Source organism: Onychostoma macrolepis, chromosome 08 (genome assembly GCF_012432095.1).
Source record: "Onychostoma macrolepis isolate SWU-2019 chromosome 08, ASM1243209v1, whole genome shotgun sequence".
Classification (NCBI taxonomy): domain Eukaryota; kingdom Metazoa; phylum Chordata; class Actinopteri; order Cypriniformes; family Cyprinidae; genus Onychostoma; species Onychostoma macrolepis.
In genome coordinates this window covers 7114172-7136162 of record NC_081162.1, presented here as the reverse complement: position 1 = coordinate 7136162, position 21991 = coordinate 7114172, and the positions used below count along the sequence as shown (strand labels likewise).

Genomic DNA, 21991 nt, shown 5'->3' with positions numbered 1-21991 from the left:
GTGGCTAGAAATGGCGATAGGTGTAAACCGAGCCCTGGGTATCCTGCTTCGCCTTTGAGAAAATGAAAGCTCAGATGCCAGATCTGGAACCTTCCCTTTATGTCGTCATACGGGGAAAGGTTACCTCCCCTTTCTCTGCTTTGCTCGCCCATGAGAAAATGAGCTACTACCATGTGAGACGAGCACAATATTTTTTTTTTCCTCGAGAGACATTATGGCTTGCAAACGAGCGAAGCATGATAGTTGCTCAGTGTTTGGATGTACAAATGAACACCGAAGTATTTTTTCAGTTCCTTCATCCAGCATTAGCTACATTATAATAACTGTAACAGCATACATAAACAAACCAACTAAAGTTCTGTATCCAGACACAATATTTTAAACTAACCATTCGGAGACATCCTGCTGTAGCCGCTGATCAGATTCTGGGCCAAACTGAAAAGCTTGAACGACTGCGTGTCTATGAGCCATTGCGATACATCCACTGTCAACATTAGCGCATGGTAGCGCAAGCTGGTTAAGGCCACACACCCACCCTCCACCTTGCCCCGCCTCTCTCCTCCTCATTAGCATTTAAAGCTACAGACACAGAATGGCACGTCCTAAGGAAAGCTCGTTGTGGGACTGGCTCGCAGTGGCTGAAATTCTGCACCAAGTCTGAATTTCGGGAAACAGACTACAGAACATTGGTACAAAATGAGGTCACACTTTATATTAGGTGGCCTTAACTACTATGTACTTACATCAAAAAATAAGTACAATGTACTTATTGTGTTCATATTGTATTGCAAAACACTTTTGCTGCTATTGAGGTGGGATATGGGTAAGGTTAGGGACAGGTTTGGTGGTCTGGGTAGATTTAAGGTTGGGTTAAGGTGTAAGGGATGGGTCAACAGTGTAATTATAAATGTAATTGCAGAAATTAATTACAGATGCAATTACATATAGGTATTTTTAAAAATATAAGTACAATGTAAAAACATGTATGTACTCAATAATTGCATTGTATCAAATAATTAATTTAAATGTAAGTACATAGTAGTTAAGGCCACCTAATATAAAGTGGGACCCAAAATGAAAACAAATTGTAAAATAAAGCCCAAAGCTTATTACATTTATGATAATAAATGTACATTTCAGCTGTATAAATGATAAATAAATTGCTTTAACTCTTTAACAATTCATAATAGGTCATGCAGGCTGTCCAAAAAATTAACTCTGGACACAAAGATTAAGTGAAAAACTTAGAGAACACCTGAGTAAATGTTTTTGAGTGAATAGAAATTAATGAATACCTGAAAAAAATAGAGATCAAGAGACTGTGTGTGTAACGTGGCTGACGAGAGGTGAGACGTGCGGATCCATGTGCAAGCTTTTATTTAAAGGCATGGTCATAAATACAGGCAGGGTCGAAACAATGGCAAACAGGTATGGCAGGGACAAGACAAAGAGTAATCCTAAGGCAAGCGAAGGTCGACGATCGGCAAACAGTATCCAGAGGGGCTAGGCAGAGAGATAATCCAGGTAAAACGGGCTAGAGTCCAGTAGGGGTGCAAACAATATCCAAACGGCAAGGCAAGGGTTAATCCAGGGAACACAGGCTAGAGACAAACACGGGAGAACAGGCAAGACTAAGACACTAACAAGGGCTCTGAAAGTTGCTACAGCTAGGGGAGCGGTAAACGCAAACAATACTCGGCAACGAGGGAAACAAAGTCCAGGGTTTATATAAGGTGTGTGATCAGTGTGTGCGTGGGATCAGGTGTGCCTGTGATTAGTGCAATGAGTGATCAGTGACAGCTGTGATCAGTGTTGGATGATGGGAAATGAAGTCCAGTGTTATGTATGGTGTGAAGTCCATGTGGTGAGCGAGTGACCTCTGGTGGAGGGTAAATGGAAGTGCCGACTGGATTCGTGACAGTGTGAGTGTGTGTGTGTGTGTGTGTGTGTGCTTGTTTTTTTGTGATAAATGAGGACATAAATTTGCACAATGACAGGTATTACAAGGAGAAGGTGACTTTTCAGGACATTACCCAATGTCCCCACTTTTCAAAACGCTTATAAATCACACAGAATGGAGTGTATTGAAAATCTGAAATAGCACAAAGTTTCATGTAAGGGGTAGGGTTAGGTGTAGGGTTGGTGTAGGGCAATAGCACATACAGTTTGTACAGTATAAAAACCATTACGCTTATGGGATGTCCCCACTTTTCACAAAAACAAACGTGTGTGATGTGAGTGTGTGTGTGGTCTGTGGTGTGTAATACTTGTATAAAGTCCAACTCAAAATCCATCAATTTATTTTAAGTAGACTGGAGACACGAGGGTTCACGGTTTTCTTTTTCTGTGTGACCTTCTCCATCCGCTTTGATATGACTCCTCCAGCCTTGGTCACCTTTTCCGGATTTATCTCAATGAACCACCTGAAAAACAAATGTGTGTGTTTAGAATTAGTGTAGAGGGAAAAAAAGATGGTAACACTTTATTTTAGGTTCTATTAACTAGTTGCTTCTTAGCATGCATATTACTAGAATATTAGCCATTTATTAGTAGTAATTAAGCACATATGAATGCCTTATTCTACATGACAATATTCTACATCCCTAATCCTACCCAATACCTAAACTTAACAACCACCTTACTAACTATTAATAAGCAGCAAATTAGGAATTTATTGAGGGAAAAGTCTAAGTTAATGGTGAATAAGTGTTCCCTATTCTAAAGTTTTACCAAAAAGGGTACTCATGGATAACATATAAATATTAAAAGTATATAAAAGTCTATTCTTGTATCAAGAACACTTCACTTTACTTTGTCAGGAAAGGAAAGCATTCTTAACAAGATACTCAGATCTTTTGGACTGAATGATGTGTTTCAGTCTAGATTAAAGATATCTCTTTGTTCAAGCATTGACATAACACATCTTATACCCTACTATTTTAGCCATGTCTGACAGAACTGTAACATATGCACATGATCATCATTTTAATGCTAAAGAAGGATGGGTCCTAGATGAATCTGCTTCCTTTCAAGGTTTCCACCAACACCTCACCACCGATAGACATTTTATTTCCTTGAAATTCACCTACTGCTCACTAGGGCTCAAATATTTGATAGGAAATTTCTCTATTTGATTCTAGATTCCCTGTTTATTAGGGCCAAATGTTTCAATGAAACATACATTTTCTGTAAAGCTGCTTTAAAAATATATGTATTGTAAAAAGTGATATACAAATAAAATGTGAAGTGAATTTAATGTATGCATCCAAGTATCTAACCTTTGAATAAATTCCAACGTGCATGTGACTTCAGCTTGGTATTGAAGATTGAAATTGTTGTAAGTAGAAAAATCAGCTGCAAACCCAGACAGAAAAGCCGTCTGGATGCCCTCACAAATGATGTGCTCCTCAAGGCTGATCATCCAGTGCTGGATTCTTCTTCCTGGTGTTTCACCTGAACCTTTAAAAAGAAAAACACATTTAATGTTTTAGTTTAATTCACATTTAATTTCAGCATTGACATAACATTAATTTGACATTGCCAGATTACAAATGAATGCAAGGAAAACTAAAATCATTTTAAACCTTCACAGAATTCAGCACTTCTAACATAAGAAAAGCATTTCAACATGGACTGGTCTGGACAGACCTTTAAGTCAAGATGTGTATACTGTAAATTGTGTATTTTAAAATTTATTTTAATTTATATTCAGACAACAAAGAAAGCCCATCCACTGAAAGTCCACACAAGTGCATGGTAAATAAAAACTCAATTTCAAACATGCTAGCTTTACACATGAAAACATTGGTTCTCATACTTAGCTTTCGTGTTTACATTTTTAAGTGCTCCAAGCATATGATTTCCGATTCAGAAATCCAGCTAATACATATTCTATCACTTAACTACAAAACCAACTTGGATTGATGCAAAAACATAACCAACATAAAAACAACAAAACAAGCACAACAGTAAAAATCCCTCTTAGAATAAACATATGTCATACTAGAACATGCTTACCTTGATTATTTCCTTCGAGTTATAAATACAGTAGAATGCCATTATATTGTAGCTACGTCATTTCACAAAAACTAAAAAAAAAACAGTAATGTACTGCTTTTGAACATAACAGGATTATACTGTTGAAATTCTGCCGTAAATTAACAGCAATTTTTAACAGTGGTGTATAGCTGTACTCTTGCAGAATTGACAGAATTGTTGCAGAGTTGAAGCTGCATGGAGAACTGGTGCTCAGAGCATCTCAGGGCACAGACACTGCAGAGAAAGTCCACATTTCTCAAGTGACTAAAGTGGAGCCTTTTGTGCTGAAACGCTGAGGCCCCTTAAATATAAATTCATGCAGAAGTGGCAGAGAATTAAGGGGGTGATACTGAGCTGTTCATTTGACCCTTTACTCACTTTGTTTAAAAGTGGAGGGGATTCTTTTGATACTGCTGACAAGTCAGGAATAAAACCTTCAAGTAGCTGCTAGGAAATGACCTTGGCTACTCCCTTATGGTCCTGTCTGGACATCAGTGGGAGCGTGAGGGCAAGGTCCCCTCATGGCCAACAAAGATGCCTTTCTCCAGTACGCCTGCACATTAAAAAGGTTCACAGAGTCCATTAGAGTGTGCAGGCAGAGAGAGAGGCATGTTTCCTGACTGTGAGGGTGACTGTATGGTGGGCTTTGGGATCCACAAGAAGAGCAGCTAAAGAGCTCTATGAGGCTACGGACAGGGAGAAAAAGATGTGTTCCATGTCTGTGAAACATGTCTGTTCCAAAATTATTTACTTTGTTTATTACTTGTGTTTTGTTTCATTTATCATTATATTCATTCATATTATTTTATTGTAGGGATATACATTTCTTGTGCAGCTATGTGGACTTCATTAGAGTAAAGGACGCAAATGCAAGCAGCAGGATGGATGCCCTAAAATTAAATGCTGCAGAGGAACCAGCAGAACATTAGGGCTGAAGAAAAAAAAAATCATCTGCATCTTAACTTGCTGATGCCCTGCATGTCTGGCCTCTCCTCCATCCATAAAAATATCACTTTCTAAACCAGCCACAGCACATGTTGAGTTTTTAGTATCTATTCCTAATGTAATTCTATGTACGTTCAAATGCAATTATGACTAACATTTTCATTTTCTGCTGGTTTCAACTGTGGAGGTGGAGTCACAGGGAGTGTGTGGTGAAAAATGTCACAAACTTCTTTGACATGCTCAGTTGATCATATGTGATCACAAATAACATCATAATTGTAGTGATAACTGTCTTCTTGTCCCTCTGCTTGACTATAATAGTTGTGTTGTTCACAGTATTTCCATCACCTTTAACGCCGATTTGCTTGACTCGCTGACTGCTGTGTTTGTGTATGCCAAACTGCAGACGGTTCGGTCAGTGACTGACATATTGTGGGCTCTACAAGTCAGTGAGGCGGGTGCTGACTGGTATTTCCTGACAACAGAATACCTGAAGTTTCAACGCTGCATTAAGAAGCTAGCTGTGTGGTCCTATGACATCCTGGATCTGCTGGATCTGGTGCACCGTGGATGTTTTCAGCAATCCTCATTACAGGTGAATCATGAAAGAATTGTTCTTATAGGCAAAAATTAATAGGCATGTGCAGTTAAGTACTGAAAGTTTAGTTAACTAGGCTGTAATGGTAATAATATAACTTTTATACTTTAACATTTTTTGTAATACTGTTAAAATTTAGAACATGTAATGTAAAATGTAGTTCTTTTTTTAAGGTTCTTTCAAAAGACTCTGTGCCTGAGATTCTTCTCAGGATGTGTAAACGATCCCCCATTGATCTTTGCTTGACCTTTGATGGGTGTCAGACTCAGAACAATACCACTCCAACACCATGACACACTTTGGGTGACCTTGCCAGACTTCTTTGATGTACCTTGCATCAAAGTTCTTGTTTGTACAGTTAGTTGTGTTTTTTTGGTCTGGGATACATCACACCTTTCCCTCTGCAATGCTAAAAGGGAACTCTTTTTAATGAACTTTAATAAACTTTGACTTGGTTGTCTGTGTGTTCAAACAGGTTTTCTTGTGATATACAGTGGTGTGAAAAAGTGTTGGCCCCCTACCTGATTTTTAAATTTTTTGCATATTTGTCACACTTAAAAGATTCAGATCATCAAACCAATTTTAATATTACACAAAGATAATGTAAGTAAATACAAAATGCAGTTTTTAAATGATGATTTCATTTATTAAGGGAAAAAAGCTGTCCAAACCAACCTGGCCCTACGTGAAAAATTAATTGCCCCCTCCTATTAAATCATGAAAGAACTGTGATTAACCACATTATTTTAGAAAGCTGAGTTCAATTTCACTAGCCAAACCCAGGCCTGATTACTACCAGACCTGTTGAATCAAGAAATCACTTAAATAGAACCTGTCTGACAAAGTGAAGCATGTTTAAAGAGTAACACATCATTCCGTGATCTTAAGAAATTCATAAACAGATGAGAAACAAAATAGTTTACATGTATCAGTATGGAAAGGGTTATAAAGCCATTTTTAAGGCTTTGGGACTCCAGCAAACCATGGTCAGAGCCATTATCCACAAATGGAGAAAACTTGGAACAGTGGTGAGCCTTCCCAGGAGTGGCCGGCCTACAAAGACGACTCATCCAGGAGGTCATAAAAGAACCCAGAACAACATCTAAAGAACTGCAGGCCTCACTTGCCTCAGTTAAGGTCAGTGTTCATGATTCAACAATAAGAAAGAGACTGGGCAAAAACAGCATCCATGGGAGAAGCCATTGCTGACCAAAAAGAACACAAAGGCTCGTCTCACATTTGCCAAAAAATATCTTGACTTTTGGGCAAATACTCTGTGGACTGATGCAACAAAAGTTGAACTTTTTGGAAGGTGTGTGTCCCGTTACATCTGGCGTAAAACCAGCACACAGGGTTCCCGCGGGTCCTTAAAAAGTCTTAAAAGGTCTTAAATTTACTTTATCAAATTTAAGGTCATAAAAAGTCTTAAATTGTCTTAATTATGATTTCAAGAGGTCTTAAATTTGGGTACAGACCAGAATTTAATGTGACACAACTTAATGTGATGATTAAACTTCAAAAGGCTATAAATAAAATATGAGCGCTGCAAAGTCTGGTGCTGCGCTGCTTTGTGTTCTGCTGTTACCGGGGAAACCGTTCGAAAGCGCCTCCTGCTGGCAGAGAATGAATCTGCATGTTCAACAAGGCTGTTGTTGTGAGTAGTAGGAGGCTGTAGTTTCAGAACTGGATTTCTAGGACCCTATAGTTTTTTTGTTTGTTTTTTAATTATTTTATTTTATTTATTTATTTTTTGCATGTATGTATTGTGTCAGGTCTTCCAGCCAGTTCTATCAAACCTTTACAATGAATCCAGAACGTGGCAGCAAGATTAATTTTTAATGAGCCAAAAAAATGTAAGAGATAATGAAGAACGTCACACCTCTCTCTATTCTAATTCTATTCTTTATAAAAAAAAAATGTAAAAAAAAACTAACACTAGATTTTCTAATCTTTTTGTATTCTGTTTTCTTTTTATTTATTATACAATTAACAAAAGCAAAAAAAGGCCTCTAACACTAGCTTTCTCTATTCTTTTTCTATTCTATGCTTTCTTTTTGTTTATTATATAATTTAAAAAAATCTCTTGCTACATGTACTGCGTTAGGCTAAATGAGACTTGTTATAGCACTTGCATATCATTGCTCTTTTGTTGATTTTGATTGCTTCCATTGTCCTCATTTATAAGTCGCTTTGGATAAAAGCATCTGCTAAATGACTGAATATTAGTGGCTCGTACTATTTTATAGCACTTGGTATTCAATTCTGTATATTATTATTTTTAAGGAATTATGTAGTTATTTAATTGTATACACTTAATTATTGTCCTAACCAACTCCTAACTCTAAACATACCCATTGGTAACCCTCTTGAAATATTTAACCTAATTTATTTCAATATTCGATATTCTGGTTTCAAATTCAGTTTTCTTGGAAAGAAGACTTGTGTCTGTGCGAGACTTCAGTTAATTAGCTGCAGTGCTTCACATCTGATGTGCTGTATGTTTGCATCCGTTTGTTTGATGTTTGAATCAGGTCTCCTCTGTTGGAATAGATAGCGCTGTCCCAAAAAATAGGGCCCTATGCAATCCTAGAACTGCAGCCTCCAGTATTGCAGGAACATTGGGTTGTTTTTGTTCAGACCAATGCAAAAATCGACCCATGTTTTTACCCTGCAAACACGCAGAGCTGTAAATGTGAACTGGTGGATCGATAAGGAGATAATTCGTTATAAAAATCTAAACACTAAAATGTTTTTGTATGTTATTTTTCAATTAATATGTGACCCTGGACCACAAAACCAGTCTTAAGTGTCAATTTTTCGAAATTGAGATTTATACATCATCTGAAAGCTTAAATAAATTAGCTTTCCATTGATGTATGGTTTGTTAGGATCGGACAACATTTGGCCGAGGTACAACTATTTGAAAATCTGGAATCTGAGGGTGCAAAAAAATCTAAATATTAAGAAAATCGCCTTTAAAAGTTGTCCATATGAAGTTCTTAGCAATGCATATTACTAATCAAACATTTACTTTTGATATATTTTGATATATTTGATATATTTTCTTAAAAAAATGGATTAAAGGCTGAAATGTGAAGTGTATAATTTTATAAAACTTTTTGTTTCGTGAAAACTTCTATCTGAACTGTAAATCATGCTTTTTACATTCATTTTACAGTTTACCATAGACATTGCCCTACCCTGCTCATATGGTATTAATTTTATTTGTGCAGGTCTTAAAAAAGGTCTTAAAAAGTCTTAAATTTGAGCTTAAAAATCCTGCAGCAACCCTGAGCACAGCATTTCATAAAAAGAACATCATACCAACAGTCAAACGTGGTGGTGGTAGTGTGATGGTCTGAGGCTGCTTTGCAGCTTCAGAACCTGCATGACTTGCCATAATTGATGGAACTATGAATTCTGCACTCTATCAGAAAGTCCTGAAGGAGAATGTCCAGCCATCAGTTTGTGACCTCAAGCTCAAGTGCACTTGGGTTATGCAGCAGGACAATGATTCCAAAGACAGCAGCAAGTCCACCTCTGAATGTCTCAAGAAAAACAAAATGAAGGTTTTGGAGTGGCCAAATCAAAGTCTGGACTTAAATCCAAATGAAATGCTGTGACATGACCTTAAACAGTCCATTCATGCTCGAAAACCCTCCATTGTGGCTGAATTAAAACAATTCTGCAAAGAAGAATGGGCCAAAATTCCTCCACAGCGATGTGAAAGACTCATTGCCAGTTATCGCAAACGCTTGATTGCAGTTGTTGCTGCAAAGGGTGGCACAACCAGTTATTAGGTTTAGGGGGCAAGCACTTTTTCACACAGGGCCATGTGGGTTTGGATTTTGTTTTCCCTTCATAATAAAAAACTTCATTTAAAAACTGCATGTTGTGTTTACTTGTGTTATCTTTGATTAATATTTAAATTTGTTTGATGATCTGAAACATTAAAGTGTGACAAACATGCAAAAAAAAAAAATCAGGAAGGAGGCCAACACTTTTTCACACCACTGAACATGTGGCAAAACTGATGAGGGAGTATTCTCTATGCTGTATCACAAACTGCGTGAACAACATAGTGAGGACTGAATGAAGAGGTCCCTGCAATACTGCCGTGCAAAGGCAAAAGACCTTAACTTCAATTTTGGTCAAAATGAGTTATTGTCTTTTTTGGAACAATGGACATCAGTTTTATCATGTGGAAAAATATCTTAAGTCAATTTTGTTATTTTCTGCTGAAAATAGGATGCTGTTTTTGCCATAACTTCCAAAAGCAGAGGGAAAGCAAAGGCAGAAACCCTTAACATCAGTTACAGTCTTTTAGCTTTGTTCCGCTGCACTCTAGAACGCTGGAATTCAGTTACGCTGGAGTTAAGGCACTCTACCTTTGTTTTACCAACGTTAAGATTTTTGCCGCGCTGAAGTTACAGTGTTATGCACAAATGTATTGAAGCACTTTTGACACACCCATTAACTTAAATAAAGTGAAAATAAAATTGTTGCAGTGGTTGTTCCCCTCATGCCTCCTACGAGGAGGTTTTTCTGGAGCTCCTAGTTGGTCAGAAACCTCAATGAGGTTGAAGAATAGGGATAAATTGAGCCCCTCTGTGGACTGATTTCCAGAATCTTGTGATTCTCTCTCTCTCTCTCACACACACACACACACACACACACACAACCAAAATACATCAACATTTTTCATTTTATTCACCTCTTAACATTCTTTCGTTTCATTTTCTTGTTAATTTAATACATTTCTTGAAATCAGTTTGTTGTTAGACTTCCTTCTTTGTAAACTGTCATAAACTGACTATATCAAGACAATCAATCCTAATCACATCAAATGTGTGAGCAAGAACTGTAGTCTGTACATGCATGTGGTACTAAATACATTTTCCATTCTGTCCAGGAAAATGTATTAATACAGAGTTTTTCATTAATTCTGGAAAACATACACACAATGTCATCAGATAGCATATTCCTATACATTTTGTCAGAAAAGGGTGAATGGTATTGAGAAAGGCGTCTACATATTACTGGCATAGCCAAATCAAACCTTTCAAATGTAAGAAATATTTGTGGAAGGTTACTTTATTAACCTCTTAAAGTATTATTTTACTTCAATTAAGTACAATGATAAAGGTTTAAAATGATCCAGTAGAGTTGTAGCCTTCTCATCATTTTTTATTTTGTAATATTCTATTGATGTAATATTAAGCCTTACTATACAGAACTCACTAAATGTTATTTTAAGGCTTTCATTGTTGTCATATAAATGTTTGTATAGAGTGATAAAAGTCAAAATGATCAATAAATTATAAATTACGGTATTTTGCCTTGGTATGACCCATTATGGTTTTGCAGATAATGCAAAGGCAGAATACATTAACTTCCGAATAAGGGTCAAAGGTCAAGTTTGAGCTCAATTTTTTTTATGTAGATAAATATATTAATTATGACAACTACTTGGCAAATTTTCAGTGTCCTACCTGTCATACAATTGGCTGGACAACAAAAAAACTTTAAAGTCATTTTTCTCAGTTTCACACTCTGGTGAGTTAAGGTCTTTTGCCTTTGTAGGGCAGAATACCTTGCTGTATTGACCACCAAGTGGCTCATCTATGACCAGATGTCCAGTCCCAGTATGGTGAGCTCTGTCTTTGGCTCACGTCACATGAGGGTCAGGGGCTTCTGTCTGTGATCACAGGCCTGGTGAACGGGTACAAAGCGGTTGGAGTTGCACCCCCTACACTCCTGTATGTGCAGAGACTGCTGCTCTGCTGTGAGCTCGTCCAGGGCAGCTGCCATATTCAGCCACTCGCTCTACGGCCTGTTCATGGCAAAGCTCTCTGTCTGCATTTTCACATGGGACGAGGGAGATGTGGCCCTTCCGAGGGAGGCAAAACAGATACCCCTTTTCCACCAAGGCAGTTCCAGTGCTGGTTCAGAGCCAGAGCCTAGTTTCAAACCGGTTCTTTGTCTTTCGACACCCAAACCACCAGCTCCGAACCAGGAAAAGATTGCTGGGCTAGAAGGAAGAACCACTTGCGTCAGGGGCTGGGGTCGGGGTTACCGTGACCAACAAGACAACAGAAACTTTGGACTGCTATCTTTGAAATAGCAGCTAAACACGAACACGTTGGATTCGCCGTGTTTGGATGCCGATAGGCTCGCAAAGCCATGAACATCAATAGCTATGCAACATCCGCCATTGTTGATAGTGTGTTTAGGCTTGTTCGGGATGGATCGGGATGTCTGCGTGGCGCCGATGCACCTTGAACAAGTCTGTTGTGTCTGCCGCGGCCGCGCTAGTGAAACGAAACATCAAACATATTCAGTGACGTAATACCTGGCTCTGTATTTGCTCTCTAGCCTGTGGAAAAGCAACCGGTTCTTAAAGGGCTGGCCAGTTGAACCAACTAAGAACCGGCAGTAGCACTGGCTCTGAACTAGCACCTGGTTCCTGCTGGTGGAAAGGGGGTAAGAGAGAGCTGGGACAACGACAGGGCCTCACAGAAGAGTTACTAACCAGCAGGCTCACCTCCAAACAGCTGGCGCAGCACTGTTGCCGCTGCACATGTGGCGTAGAGGAGACAGAGCAGCTGATTGGAGAGATACTGAAGGCCTTCAAGGATGCGATGGAAACCATTAGCCTCCCCTTGATGAACCAGGAGAGGATGGCCGTCATATTGGACACCCGAAAGCAGCATCTTCCTTGCATCCAGGACCCACCTGGACTGCAGCTGTACAGCCAGACAGGAAGTATTACAAAGGGAGGACTCACACTTCCTGTCTACTGCTGCGCTCGAGGGTCCACATCCCTGGAGTCCTTTCCACCTCAACCGCTTCATACCCGGTAAGATCATCCACATCAACCTCAAGTGTTTTCGTGATGATTCATTTATGGGTCATTCGACGAAATCGGGGCCTTTTCCACTTGGAAAAAGTGAAAAATAAAATAAGTTTAATCAACATTTTTTAAATATCCATAAAATAAAGACACCTTAAAATGACAAGAAAATGTATTGTGCCATCTCAGGCTATGTAATTGATTATTTTATGACTATTTTATGATTATTTTCTACCTCATGTTTTGGTATTTTTGTCAACCCTGTTACCGTCACAAGCGTTACTAGATACTATAGTTTAATTAGAACTCATATGCCACTGAATGATATAGGCATTAACTCAATAATATACAGAGGGTGACCTTTAAAATGTTTGAATTTTACACAGACAATCTTTAAAAACAGGGTCAAACCTAATCAATGTCATCCCTGTTACCCACGTCAAAAACCTGTTACTCTAAAAATTAACAGGTTGACAGTAACAGGTTTGATGATTTCAAACAAATTAGCTAATTGCTAGCTAATAGTCAAGTTCACAAAAGCACATATTGCACACTTTGAAATGATTTTACTTGTAGACATTGATTATATTAAATGTAAGAAATAAATTGTTTAAATTTAGATTTTAAAAATGGTAACAGGATTGACATTGCATGATGCCCCCCTCCCCCTCAGTAAAGCCTCATAAATAATCAAAAATAGAACATTATAGAGGAGTGAGAGAAACATAATTATGTTTCAAGTGTTGGAATCCTGGTTGAGAGATGATGTAACCTCTTAGAAATGATGTCACTTGAATGTACATTATTTTACAAGGGTTTTTTGATGAGGTTAACAGAGCTGACATGAAATCAGGGTACGCCAATAAAATTATTTATATTTTATAGACAAAATGCATACTTATGCCAAAAATATTGCTTAACAATGAGACTATATTTAGAACAATATGAAAATGTGATTTTTATATCATTTTGCCTTCTTTTTGCAAATTAAAAGTCCTGCTGAAAAAAAGAAAAATCATAGTGAGGGACAGGCCAAAAACCTTACCGTTACCAGCATAAATGCTATTTAAATTATTTAAAATAATATTTAATTGCCTTTTTTTGATGTAATATGTAAGCATACATAGCATTGTTATTGCACATTTATTTGTTATATTAAATCTATGTTTGATTATTTCTTAGGGACACAAAAGGCACCAGTTTCGTGGAATGACCCTCATGTAGTTTACCATTATAAATTGGTTATTTAATGTTACATGCTTTAAAATCAGTAATGACTGCTAACCTGGAAAATTTCCAGGCTTATCTGCTGGAGGGTTTGGAGTGGTGGATCTTGCCGCCGCCATACACGAGCACCCATCGTCACTGAGCTGCTACAGTGCCTCGCTCCAACACAGCCTCAATGAGCTCAGTCAGTGTGTTCTTGGCAGCCGTCTTGTATAAGTGGACTCAAAGCAGAGAGAATACATGGGTAGTGTTTATAATGCCATGCTTTGTTGTTTTCTTAGTAACACAGATAAATGTTTATTCTAATTTCTATTTAATTTTGTTTTATCGGATGGGAAGCCGCTGACATTGTCCAGGTGTGGGATAGACCGCCTGATAGTGACAAACAGATTCAACTGTTTGAGATCAGCGGGCCACATCCAGTTGTAAGTGTAATTTTACAATGTATTCATGCAGTTCTCAGATTCAGGTAATCCTGATATTTGTGCCATATCAAATAGGTACAGTAACTACAGGATGAAACTGCAAGTGGATGTGCTGCCCTTAACCCTGCCCTGAGTTTGCCCTTAACTCAGACACAGGCCATGTCCAGGAGCCAAACAGGAGATGTTAATGCATGGTGAGCTTGGGACAGGACTTCCACCTTCCACTTTGTCGTCAACCCTGACATGTCAGGTCAGGCCATGGGCAACAACCTCCTCACCCTGCACCAAACTGCCAACATCTGTTCTGCCAGGTGCCACTCTCTCTGCTTCTCTGGAAGCTCCAAGTGTTGCTCCAGGAACATCTTTGATCAGAACAACTCTGTTGAGGAAGATGAAGGCAGCAGAGGTTTTAGCTCAAGAGCAAGAGTTGCCTCTTCCCCAGCAAACTGCACAAAGAGAGTACATGTACAGTCAATATGGGCAGCCCAGAAAAAAAAAGAGTTTGGGCACACAAGGGTGAGGAGCCACAGCAGAGGAAAAAACTGTGGAAGAGTGGCTGCAAAGAGACAAGAAATAAAGAAAATCCTTCTCTGTAAATAGTTATTTATTTGTAAATATGTGATTTATACATAAATGTCCTTTATTTTTTTCTGTTTGTTTTCTATTATTTGTCTATTGTTGTTTTTATTTTAAATCATTTATCTGCCTTGAAAAAGGTCATGTAAATTGTCTTAGCCATTTGTTTTATTTGTATTGCTTAGTTTTCTATTTATTCATTAGCAATTTAATGTTCCAATTAAAAAAAAATAAATAAAAAAAAACTATTGTATAATAAAAAAACAACAACTTGATTATAAAAAGGTATGCAGTTATGTTGAATTCATTTAATAGGAATTCTAACCTTAAAAACATTTTTTAAGTCAAACACATTCTGTTTTTAGTCAGGCTTGGAGAGAAGGCTTTCCTAGAACTGTCTCCTCCTGTCACTTTTCTCATGTCTCATTAGTAAATATTCAAAAATGTATATTGATATATTAGAGATTTTTGTGTGTCTAAGTTGTTCTTGGCAAGGCCTGGAAGTGCTTCCTTCCAAAAAAAACAAGCTGATCTACATTTTGCCAAATTACAGACAGTCTGGTCAGCTACTGACTCTAAAAAGAAAAAAAAAAAACTGAGGCAGGTGCTGAATTTACACAGCTGGTTATTTCCTGACAACAGAATACCTGGAGTGTCAGTGCTGCCATAAGAAGCTGGCCATGTGGTCCTATGACATCCAGGATGTTTCCAGCAATCCTCACTTACTGGTGGTGAGTTATGAAAGAATTGTTCTTATTATAGGCAAAAATTCATAAGCAGGTGCAATTAAGTTGTAAATAAGGATGTAATTGTTATATTCTGCGCTTTGAGTTTAAGAAAGTTGCATTACAAATAAAATGTATTATTATTATTATTATTATTTTTAGCATCTGAAATTTATAACTTTTTGTAATACTGTTCAAATTAAAACCGCAATCTGTACATAAACAAACTATTTTGCTTTTGTAGTTCTTTCAGAAGACACTGTGTCAGCCAGTTGAGGTTCTATTCAGGATGTGTAAACGGCCCCTGTCATTGATCCTTACTTGACCTTTGATGGGTGTCAGAATTAGAACTAAAACTCCAACACTGACACACTTTGATTGACCTTGTCAGATTTTGAAGACCGTAGCCTTTCTGCATTTTTGTGTGGGATGAGGGAGATGTGACCATTCTGAGGGAGGCCTTCAAGGATGCCAAGGAAACCATAGGCCTCCCTTTGATGGACCAGGAGAGGATGGATGTCATCTGGGACAACCAAAGGTGCAATCTTCCTTGCATCCATGACCCTCCTGGAGTGTAGTTGTACACCCAGACAGGAAGTATTACAAAGGGAGGGATCACACTTCCTGTCTACCGCTGCGCTCGAGGGTCCACATCCCTGAAGTCCTTCCACAACCACCTCAACTGCTTCATAACCAATAAATCTTCATAAAGATTATTCACGCACAACTCAATATGTTTTGTTTTATGCCATTTGTAAATCATAAAAATGTTAATGTTTAATTTCTGATCAGGAACGAATGCTATTCGAATAGCTTTGAGAGCTTTTTCGAATTATGTTATTTCCATTTTGGGTGATTTGCATTAAACAATTAAACATTGTTGGACGAGAAAGTTTCTCAGTTAAATAATATTCTTATTGCTAACTTAGACACTTTTGCTCGTCTGAGGACACACGCACAGTTACTTTTGCTCGTTCTGCTCCATGGTATAATGACAACCTGCACACTAAGAAGGCTGCCTGTCGGAAAATGGAGCATAAATGGCGTCTCACTGGCTTGAATGTTTACTATTTAGCTTGGAAGGATCTTCTGGGTGATTACAGAGCACTAATTGAGTCTGCAAGATCTTCTTATTTTCCTCAGACTATTGAAAACAACCAAGGAAACCCGAGACACTTGTTTCAAACTATAAATTGTCTGCTTCAAGTTAATGCTGTTTCTACCATGCCTGTTTCTCGGCAGTTATGTAATTCATTTTTTACATTTTTCAATTAAAAAATGTATAATGTTCGTAAACAAATTTCCGTTGCACCTGTTTCTACTACCTAATGTCACTGTTCACCTGAGTGACAATTTGATACTGAGACTCTTAAACGGGAGGTATCTAGCATGAAATCTACCACTTCCTTGCTTGACCCTATTCCCACTATCTTATTTAAATCTTGCTTTGATGCTTTGTGTCCTGTTGTTCTTAGTATTATAAATGACTCCTTACAGACTGGGGTTGTTCCAGCAGCATTAAAGTTTGCTGCTGTAACCCCTGTACCTAAAAAAGAAAATGTTGCACTGAACGACTTCATTACTTTAGCGTTTTTGGCAAAATTACTTGAGCGTATTGTTTATCTCACAGTTAATAACCTTTTTGAACCTCTTCAGTTGGATTTTCGTAAATTTCACAGTACTGAGACGGCCTTGGTCAAGACCACCAATGATTTTTTGATGGCTTCTGACTCTGGTGCAATATCTATTCTTATTCTTCTTGATCTAAGAGCTGCGTTTGATACGGTGGATCACAGTCTATTACTTATTCGTCTTAGAAGAGTGTTTGGTGTGTCTGGGACTGCCTTGAAGTGGTTGAGGTCTTATTTTACTGACCGTTCCCAGTTTGTTTCTATGGGTGGTTATAGGTCCGAGATTAGCTCTGTCTCAACTGGTGTCCCTCAGGGGTCGGTTTTAGGCCCTTTACTTTTTAACATTTATTTGTCACCTTTAGGCCACCTTTTGAGATTGCTTGACCTTCATCATCATTTGTATGCCGACGACACGCAGATTTATATACATTCAAAACCTCATGAGTGCCTTGACGTTGCTTATTTGTCTGACTGCATTACTGAGATTAAAACATGGTTGGATAATAATTTCTTGTTTTTTGAACGGTGGTAAAACTGAAGTTATGCTTATTGGTTCCCGTCATCAAATTTCTAAAGCTGGCCATCTGTCCCTGACTCTTGACAGCTCTGTTTTGGAAGTCCAGAGTCGAGTGAGGAACCTTGGAGTTATTTTTGATGCAAATCTGTCTTTTGATTCTTTTGTCCAGAGCACTGTTAAAACCTCTTTTTTTCACCTCAGAAATATCGCAAGACTGTGCCCTTTGTTCAATTTTACAGTCGCGGAAATGCTGATACATTCCATTGTCATCTCATGGTTAGACTATTGTAACGCTCTGTTAGCTGGAGCTTCTAAATCTACACTTAATAAGTTGCATTATGTACAAAATTCAGTTGCCAGGATTTTAACTGGGACTAGTATTGCCAGTTATATTACTCCAGTGTTAGAATCTTTGCACTGGCTCCCAGTCAGGTTTAGAGTGGATTTTTAAAATTATGATGCTTACTTTTAAAGCATTACAGGGCCTGGCACCACATTACCTCACAGAATTGTTACATCCATACACTCCTAGTTGTAGATTGCGCTCCTCTCAGTCAAACTTGTCAGTTGTTCCTCAAACACGTCTTTCAAAGGCTTTCTCTTTCTATGCTCCTGTCCTTTGGAATTCTCTGCCTCTTGAACTTAGGGAAGTTCAGAATAATGATGGTTTTAAAGTTCAACTTAAGACATATTATTGTAAACTTGCATTTGCTTATTGACTTTGTATTGCTTTTTATTGTATTTTATTACATTGTGTTCAGTGCTTTGAGAAGCTGCTTTTAAAGGTGCTTTATAAAATAAAGTTTATTATTATTATTATAATAATAATTATTATTATTATTATTATTCTTGGGGTGTTCCAGAATGCAAGGTTAACTTTCCATCACATATATCCTGAACTCTTGCTTGCTCTATTTGTTGTCTCCAAAAGAAGTTAGTTCAATCAACCTCTTATTCACAAGTTCACGCTTGCATATAATTAGCTGGAGTATAGTAATGTGTATTTGGCGTGCTGTCCGGGGAAGGGCTCCGAGCTTGGGAATGGCCCGAACCCAGAGTAATTTCCTCCTGTTATCTCCAAAGTAGAGGGAAAATGTAGGGAGAAGTTCTGGCAGAGACTTAAAAGATTCTTTCTTCCATGTGCACTACTTGCTGTGGCCTCTCCATCTGCTATGGCGGACCTGAAGAGAACATTAAGTATGGGAACACCCAGAGGTGGACAAAGTACACAACTCCATTACTTGAGTGAAAGTACTGATCCTGCTGGTCAAATATTACTCCATTACAAGTGAAAGTTGTAAAGACAGATTTTTTAAGTAAAAGTAAAAGTAAAAGTACAGAAGTACTTGCTTTTAAAAGTACTTAAGTACCAAAAGTAAATAAGTTTTATTATTTCTTGCAATACCTCTGAAGCAACTTACTATACATTACACCTACTGAATAAACTAACTAGTATCTTTGGAATAAAGAGCTTTTAGAATGTTAAAAACCTATGGGGAAACACACACACACACACACACACATACATATACACATATATATATATATATATATATATATATATAATTTAACACCCCTACCCACCTCCACAAAAGCAGGATGGTAGTGATCTCACACAGCTCTGACAGTGTGTGCACATATCCATGTACATATCTATATCTATTCATCCACATTTGAACAGAGTGGACAGTGAAATTGCTGTAAATACAGAGTGATAAGGAAGAAAAAAAAAATCAATCCTGCTTTAAAACCCAGCAACACAACTGTAGCTGTATAACTTTACAACAGCAACACTGCTTTAACAAAAAAGCAAAACAGCAAGACTTATTTGACATCAAAACAAAAATTTCAAAAATGCTCTCGCAGTACTTTGATGTCATACACAGAACGGTCTGTGCAGTGCTGCTTCAAGTCCAACACCTATTGTGTTTTATTAGGAGACGCACAACAGTTATTCTGTGGCTTTATAGGTAATATTTTCACGTACACAATTTAGCAAAATCAAATAATATTGTGTCTAATATATATCACATTTCCAACTGGTCAGTGTTAGAAAATGCTGGGAATTCACTTCATGTAGCCCTACAAGAGTGATTACTGATAAACTGAAAAAAAAAGAAAGTCACGTTTTAGAGAAGAAAAAAATTAATAAATTCACCCACTGAAGCTGCTACATAACGACTTTCTACTTCGAAGACCTTGATAGAAATGTAGTGGAGTGTAAAGTACAATATTTGTCTTTCAAATGTAATGAAGTTAAAGTCATAAGTTTCCAGAATAATAATACTCAAATAAAGTACAGATACTCAAAAAGTGCACTTAATTAAGTACAATACTCAAGTAAATGTACTTAGTTACTGTCCGCCTCTGGGAACACCACTGCAGAATCCAAAAGGATATCTCTGCAAGCAAAGAGGTTGGATTCTGGACACATTTTTCCAGAAGGAGTCTGTGCCACTGCTGCTGGACAAGCATTAACAGAATGGCTGTCTGAGCAGAAGAGGGTGATGTTATAGACAATATGAGTGATGTGCCTCTGACAACTAGCTGAAGGACGAAGAAGAGAGCTGAATCCTATGCACAAGGCCTCACTCAAAAATGAGGAAAGAAATGCAAGCCATTTCCCTGCAACAACCTGTGCCAGCAGCCACAAATTAAAGTAACTTCACTAGTAAATCCCTTGCAGCACTTATAAGAGGAAGACAGTGGAGCTTTGGCTGGCAGAGTAACAGCTCATGTTGGACCCTATAGTGTAATGATTTCTTTATAATTTTATATTTTTTGTTTGAACCCAGTTTTCACTTTTAATGGAACTATTCATAGTTTTAAATATTTGTGTATTTTAAATATCTCGTTTTCTGTTTTTCTTTGCATCAATATATTTTGCTTTTTATATTTCATTGTTTTATTGTGAATTTCACAGGGGCTCGAGCCCCTGCCCCTTTGAGGTCCGACGGTATGCGATTTCTGCCGAGGGTAGGAGTGTTCGATATGACGATTTTTGATGGTGGACTATAAAAATGTCTCCACGATCTGCTTTTTTGAAGAAATATCGTAGTATCGTACTTCAGCGCGCATTCTATCAGCTGCAGTTCTGGCGCCGCCGTCTCTATATACTGTACAACGCCACATACATTCACATCAGTGTTAACTCAGCGGTAGAGTTACTCTCACGGGACACTGCACTTATTCGCAGTCACAAAAGTACATTATTTGCAGCTGCTTCAAAGACTTACCGGTTAAACGTTTCATTTGTGTGCTGTTCTGATGAGCGCCTTTTCTGAGCACATACACCCAAAGCGCGTGCTCTAAAAAGCCCGTCAAACAGCGCCTGATTACTGAACTAAGTTATGTTTTGTGCTAATACTGTCAAAACACACCAGGTTTATGTATAGACTCAGTTGGTTATGTCTAAAATGAAAGTAAACAGCTGAGAGAAACGCATGAGTGCCTGTATATTAGATGCGTGCAGGTCTTAAAGGGACAGTACTAAACATGCTGCCGACTGTAATTAAAGGGATAGTTCACCCTAAAATTTAATTTCTGTCATTATTTACTCTCACATGTTGTCCAAAACCTGTATTAATTTCTTTCTTGTGCTGAACACAAAAGAAGATATTTTGAAGAATGTGGCTAACCAAACAGTTGCTGGTCCACATTGACTTTAACAGTAGGGAAAAAAATACTATGGAAGTCACTGTGGACCAGCAACTGTTCTACACATTCTTCAAAATAGCATTTATTTTCAGCAGAAGAAAGGTTTTAAAGGTTTAAAACAACTTTTGAGTGAGTAAATGAAGGTATAAAAATAAAACACTAGCCTATTTTAATTTTGGGGTGAATTATTCCTTTAATGTTAATAAAACACCAAACACAAAGAGAAAAATCACTCACTACTCTTGACTGAAAAACTTTAATACAGTTGCTTTAATAGGAATCAATCTATATAGTGTTTTATTTTTATATTTGTTCATTCAATTTCTTGAATGCTCCTGCTGAATACACCTGTTGACTATCTGAAAATAAAACACGGTTTATTTTATTTATATATTATGTGTATTTTTAATGTGTATCTTTGCTCTCATTTTTTTAATAACAAAGATAAAATAATGACAGCGATTTTTATCTTCACCCACTTTGGCCTAAATATCCGCCATACTTTTTTATATTTTGTTACCTTTTATATTATTTTGAACGAAATATTTTGTGATATTTTAAAAAACAATCGTGATATTTTTGCCAAATCACCCACCCCTAGCCGAGGGGGACAAAGCTCTGCTTTTTAAAAAAAAACATTCCTGTTTTTCTCAACAATCACACTTATTTCTTCAACACACAATTTCACACACCACACTTCACTCAATCTTTCCTTCTTTGAAAAGCCACAAACTGAGAGTTTTTTTGAAGACTCATAGTAACCTGCAACACCTGTTTATTTATTAGCCCATCCCACATC

General features: G+C 37.6%; 1 protein-coding gene across 2 annotated transcripts; it reads right to left on the bottom strand.

Annotated features, from left to right (window-relative positions):
* Positions 1-1414: 1414 nt before the first annotated feature.
* Positions 1415-20970, bottom strand: LOC131546011 (uncharacterized). 2 transcript variants are annotated; one of them, XM_058785286.1, is made up of 5 exons: positions 20772-20970; positions 13720-14465; positions 12126-12520; positions 3279-3459; positions 1415-2423 (listed from the first exon to the last, which is right to left on the bottom strand). In XM_058785286.1, the coding sequence occupies exons 3-5, from the start codon at positions 12454-12456 to the stop codon at positions 2294-2296; spliced, it is 642 nt and encodes a 213-aa protein (XP_058641269.1). In that variant the 5' UTR covers positions 12457-12520; positions 13720-14465; positions 20772-20970; the 3' UTR covers positions 1415-2293. The 2 variants fall into 2 exon arrangements, 1 of the variants encoding a protein (XP_058641269.1); XR_009272572.1 differs by lacking the exons at positions 1415-2423; positions 3279-3459; positions 20772-20970 and adding an exon at positions 10862-11612 and having other exon boundaries at positions 13720-14809.
* Between the last annotated feature and the right edge of the window lie 1021 nt (positions 20971-21991).

Excerpts from the sequence above, each read along its gene's own strand:
- LOC131546011 (XM_058785286.1), bottom strand. The coding sequence starts at position 12,456 with ATGTGGATGATCTTACCGGGTATGAAGCGGTTGAGGTGGAAAGGACTC. Across the intron at positions 3,460-12,125 it reads GCTGCGCCAGCTGTTTGGAG|GTTCAGGTGAAACACCAGGA; the intron begins GTGAGCCTGCTG and ends TTCTTTTTAAAG. Across the intron at positions 2,424-3,278 it reads ACGTTGGAATTTATTCAAAG|GTGGTTCATTGAGATAAATC; the intron begins GTTAGATACTTG and ends TTTGTTTTTCAG.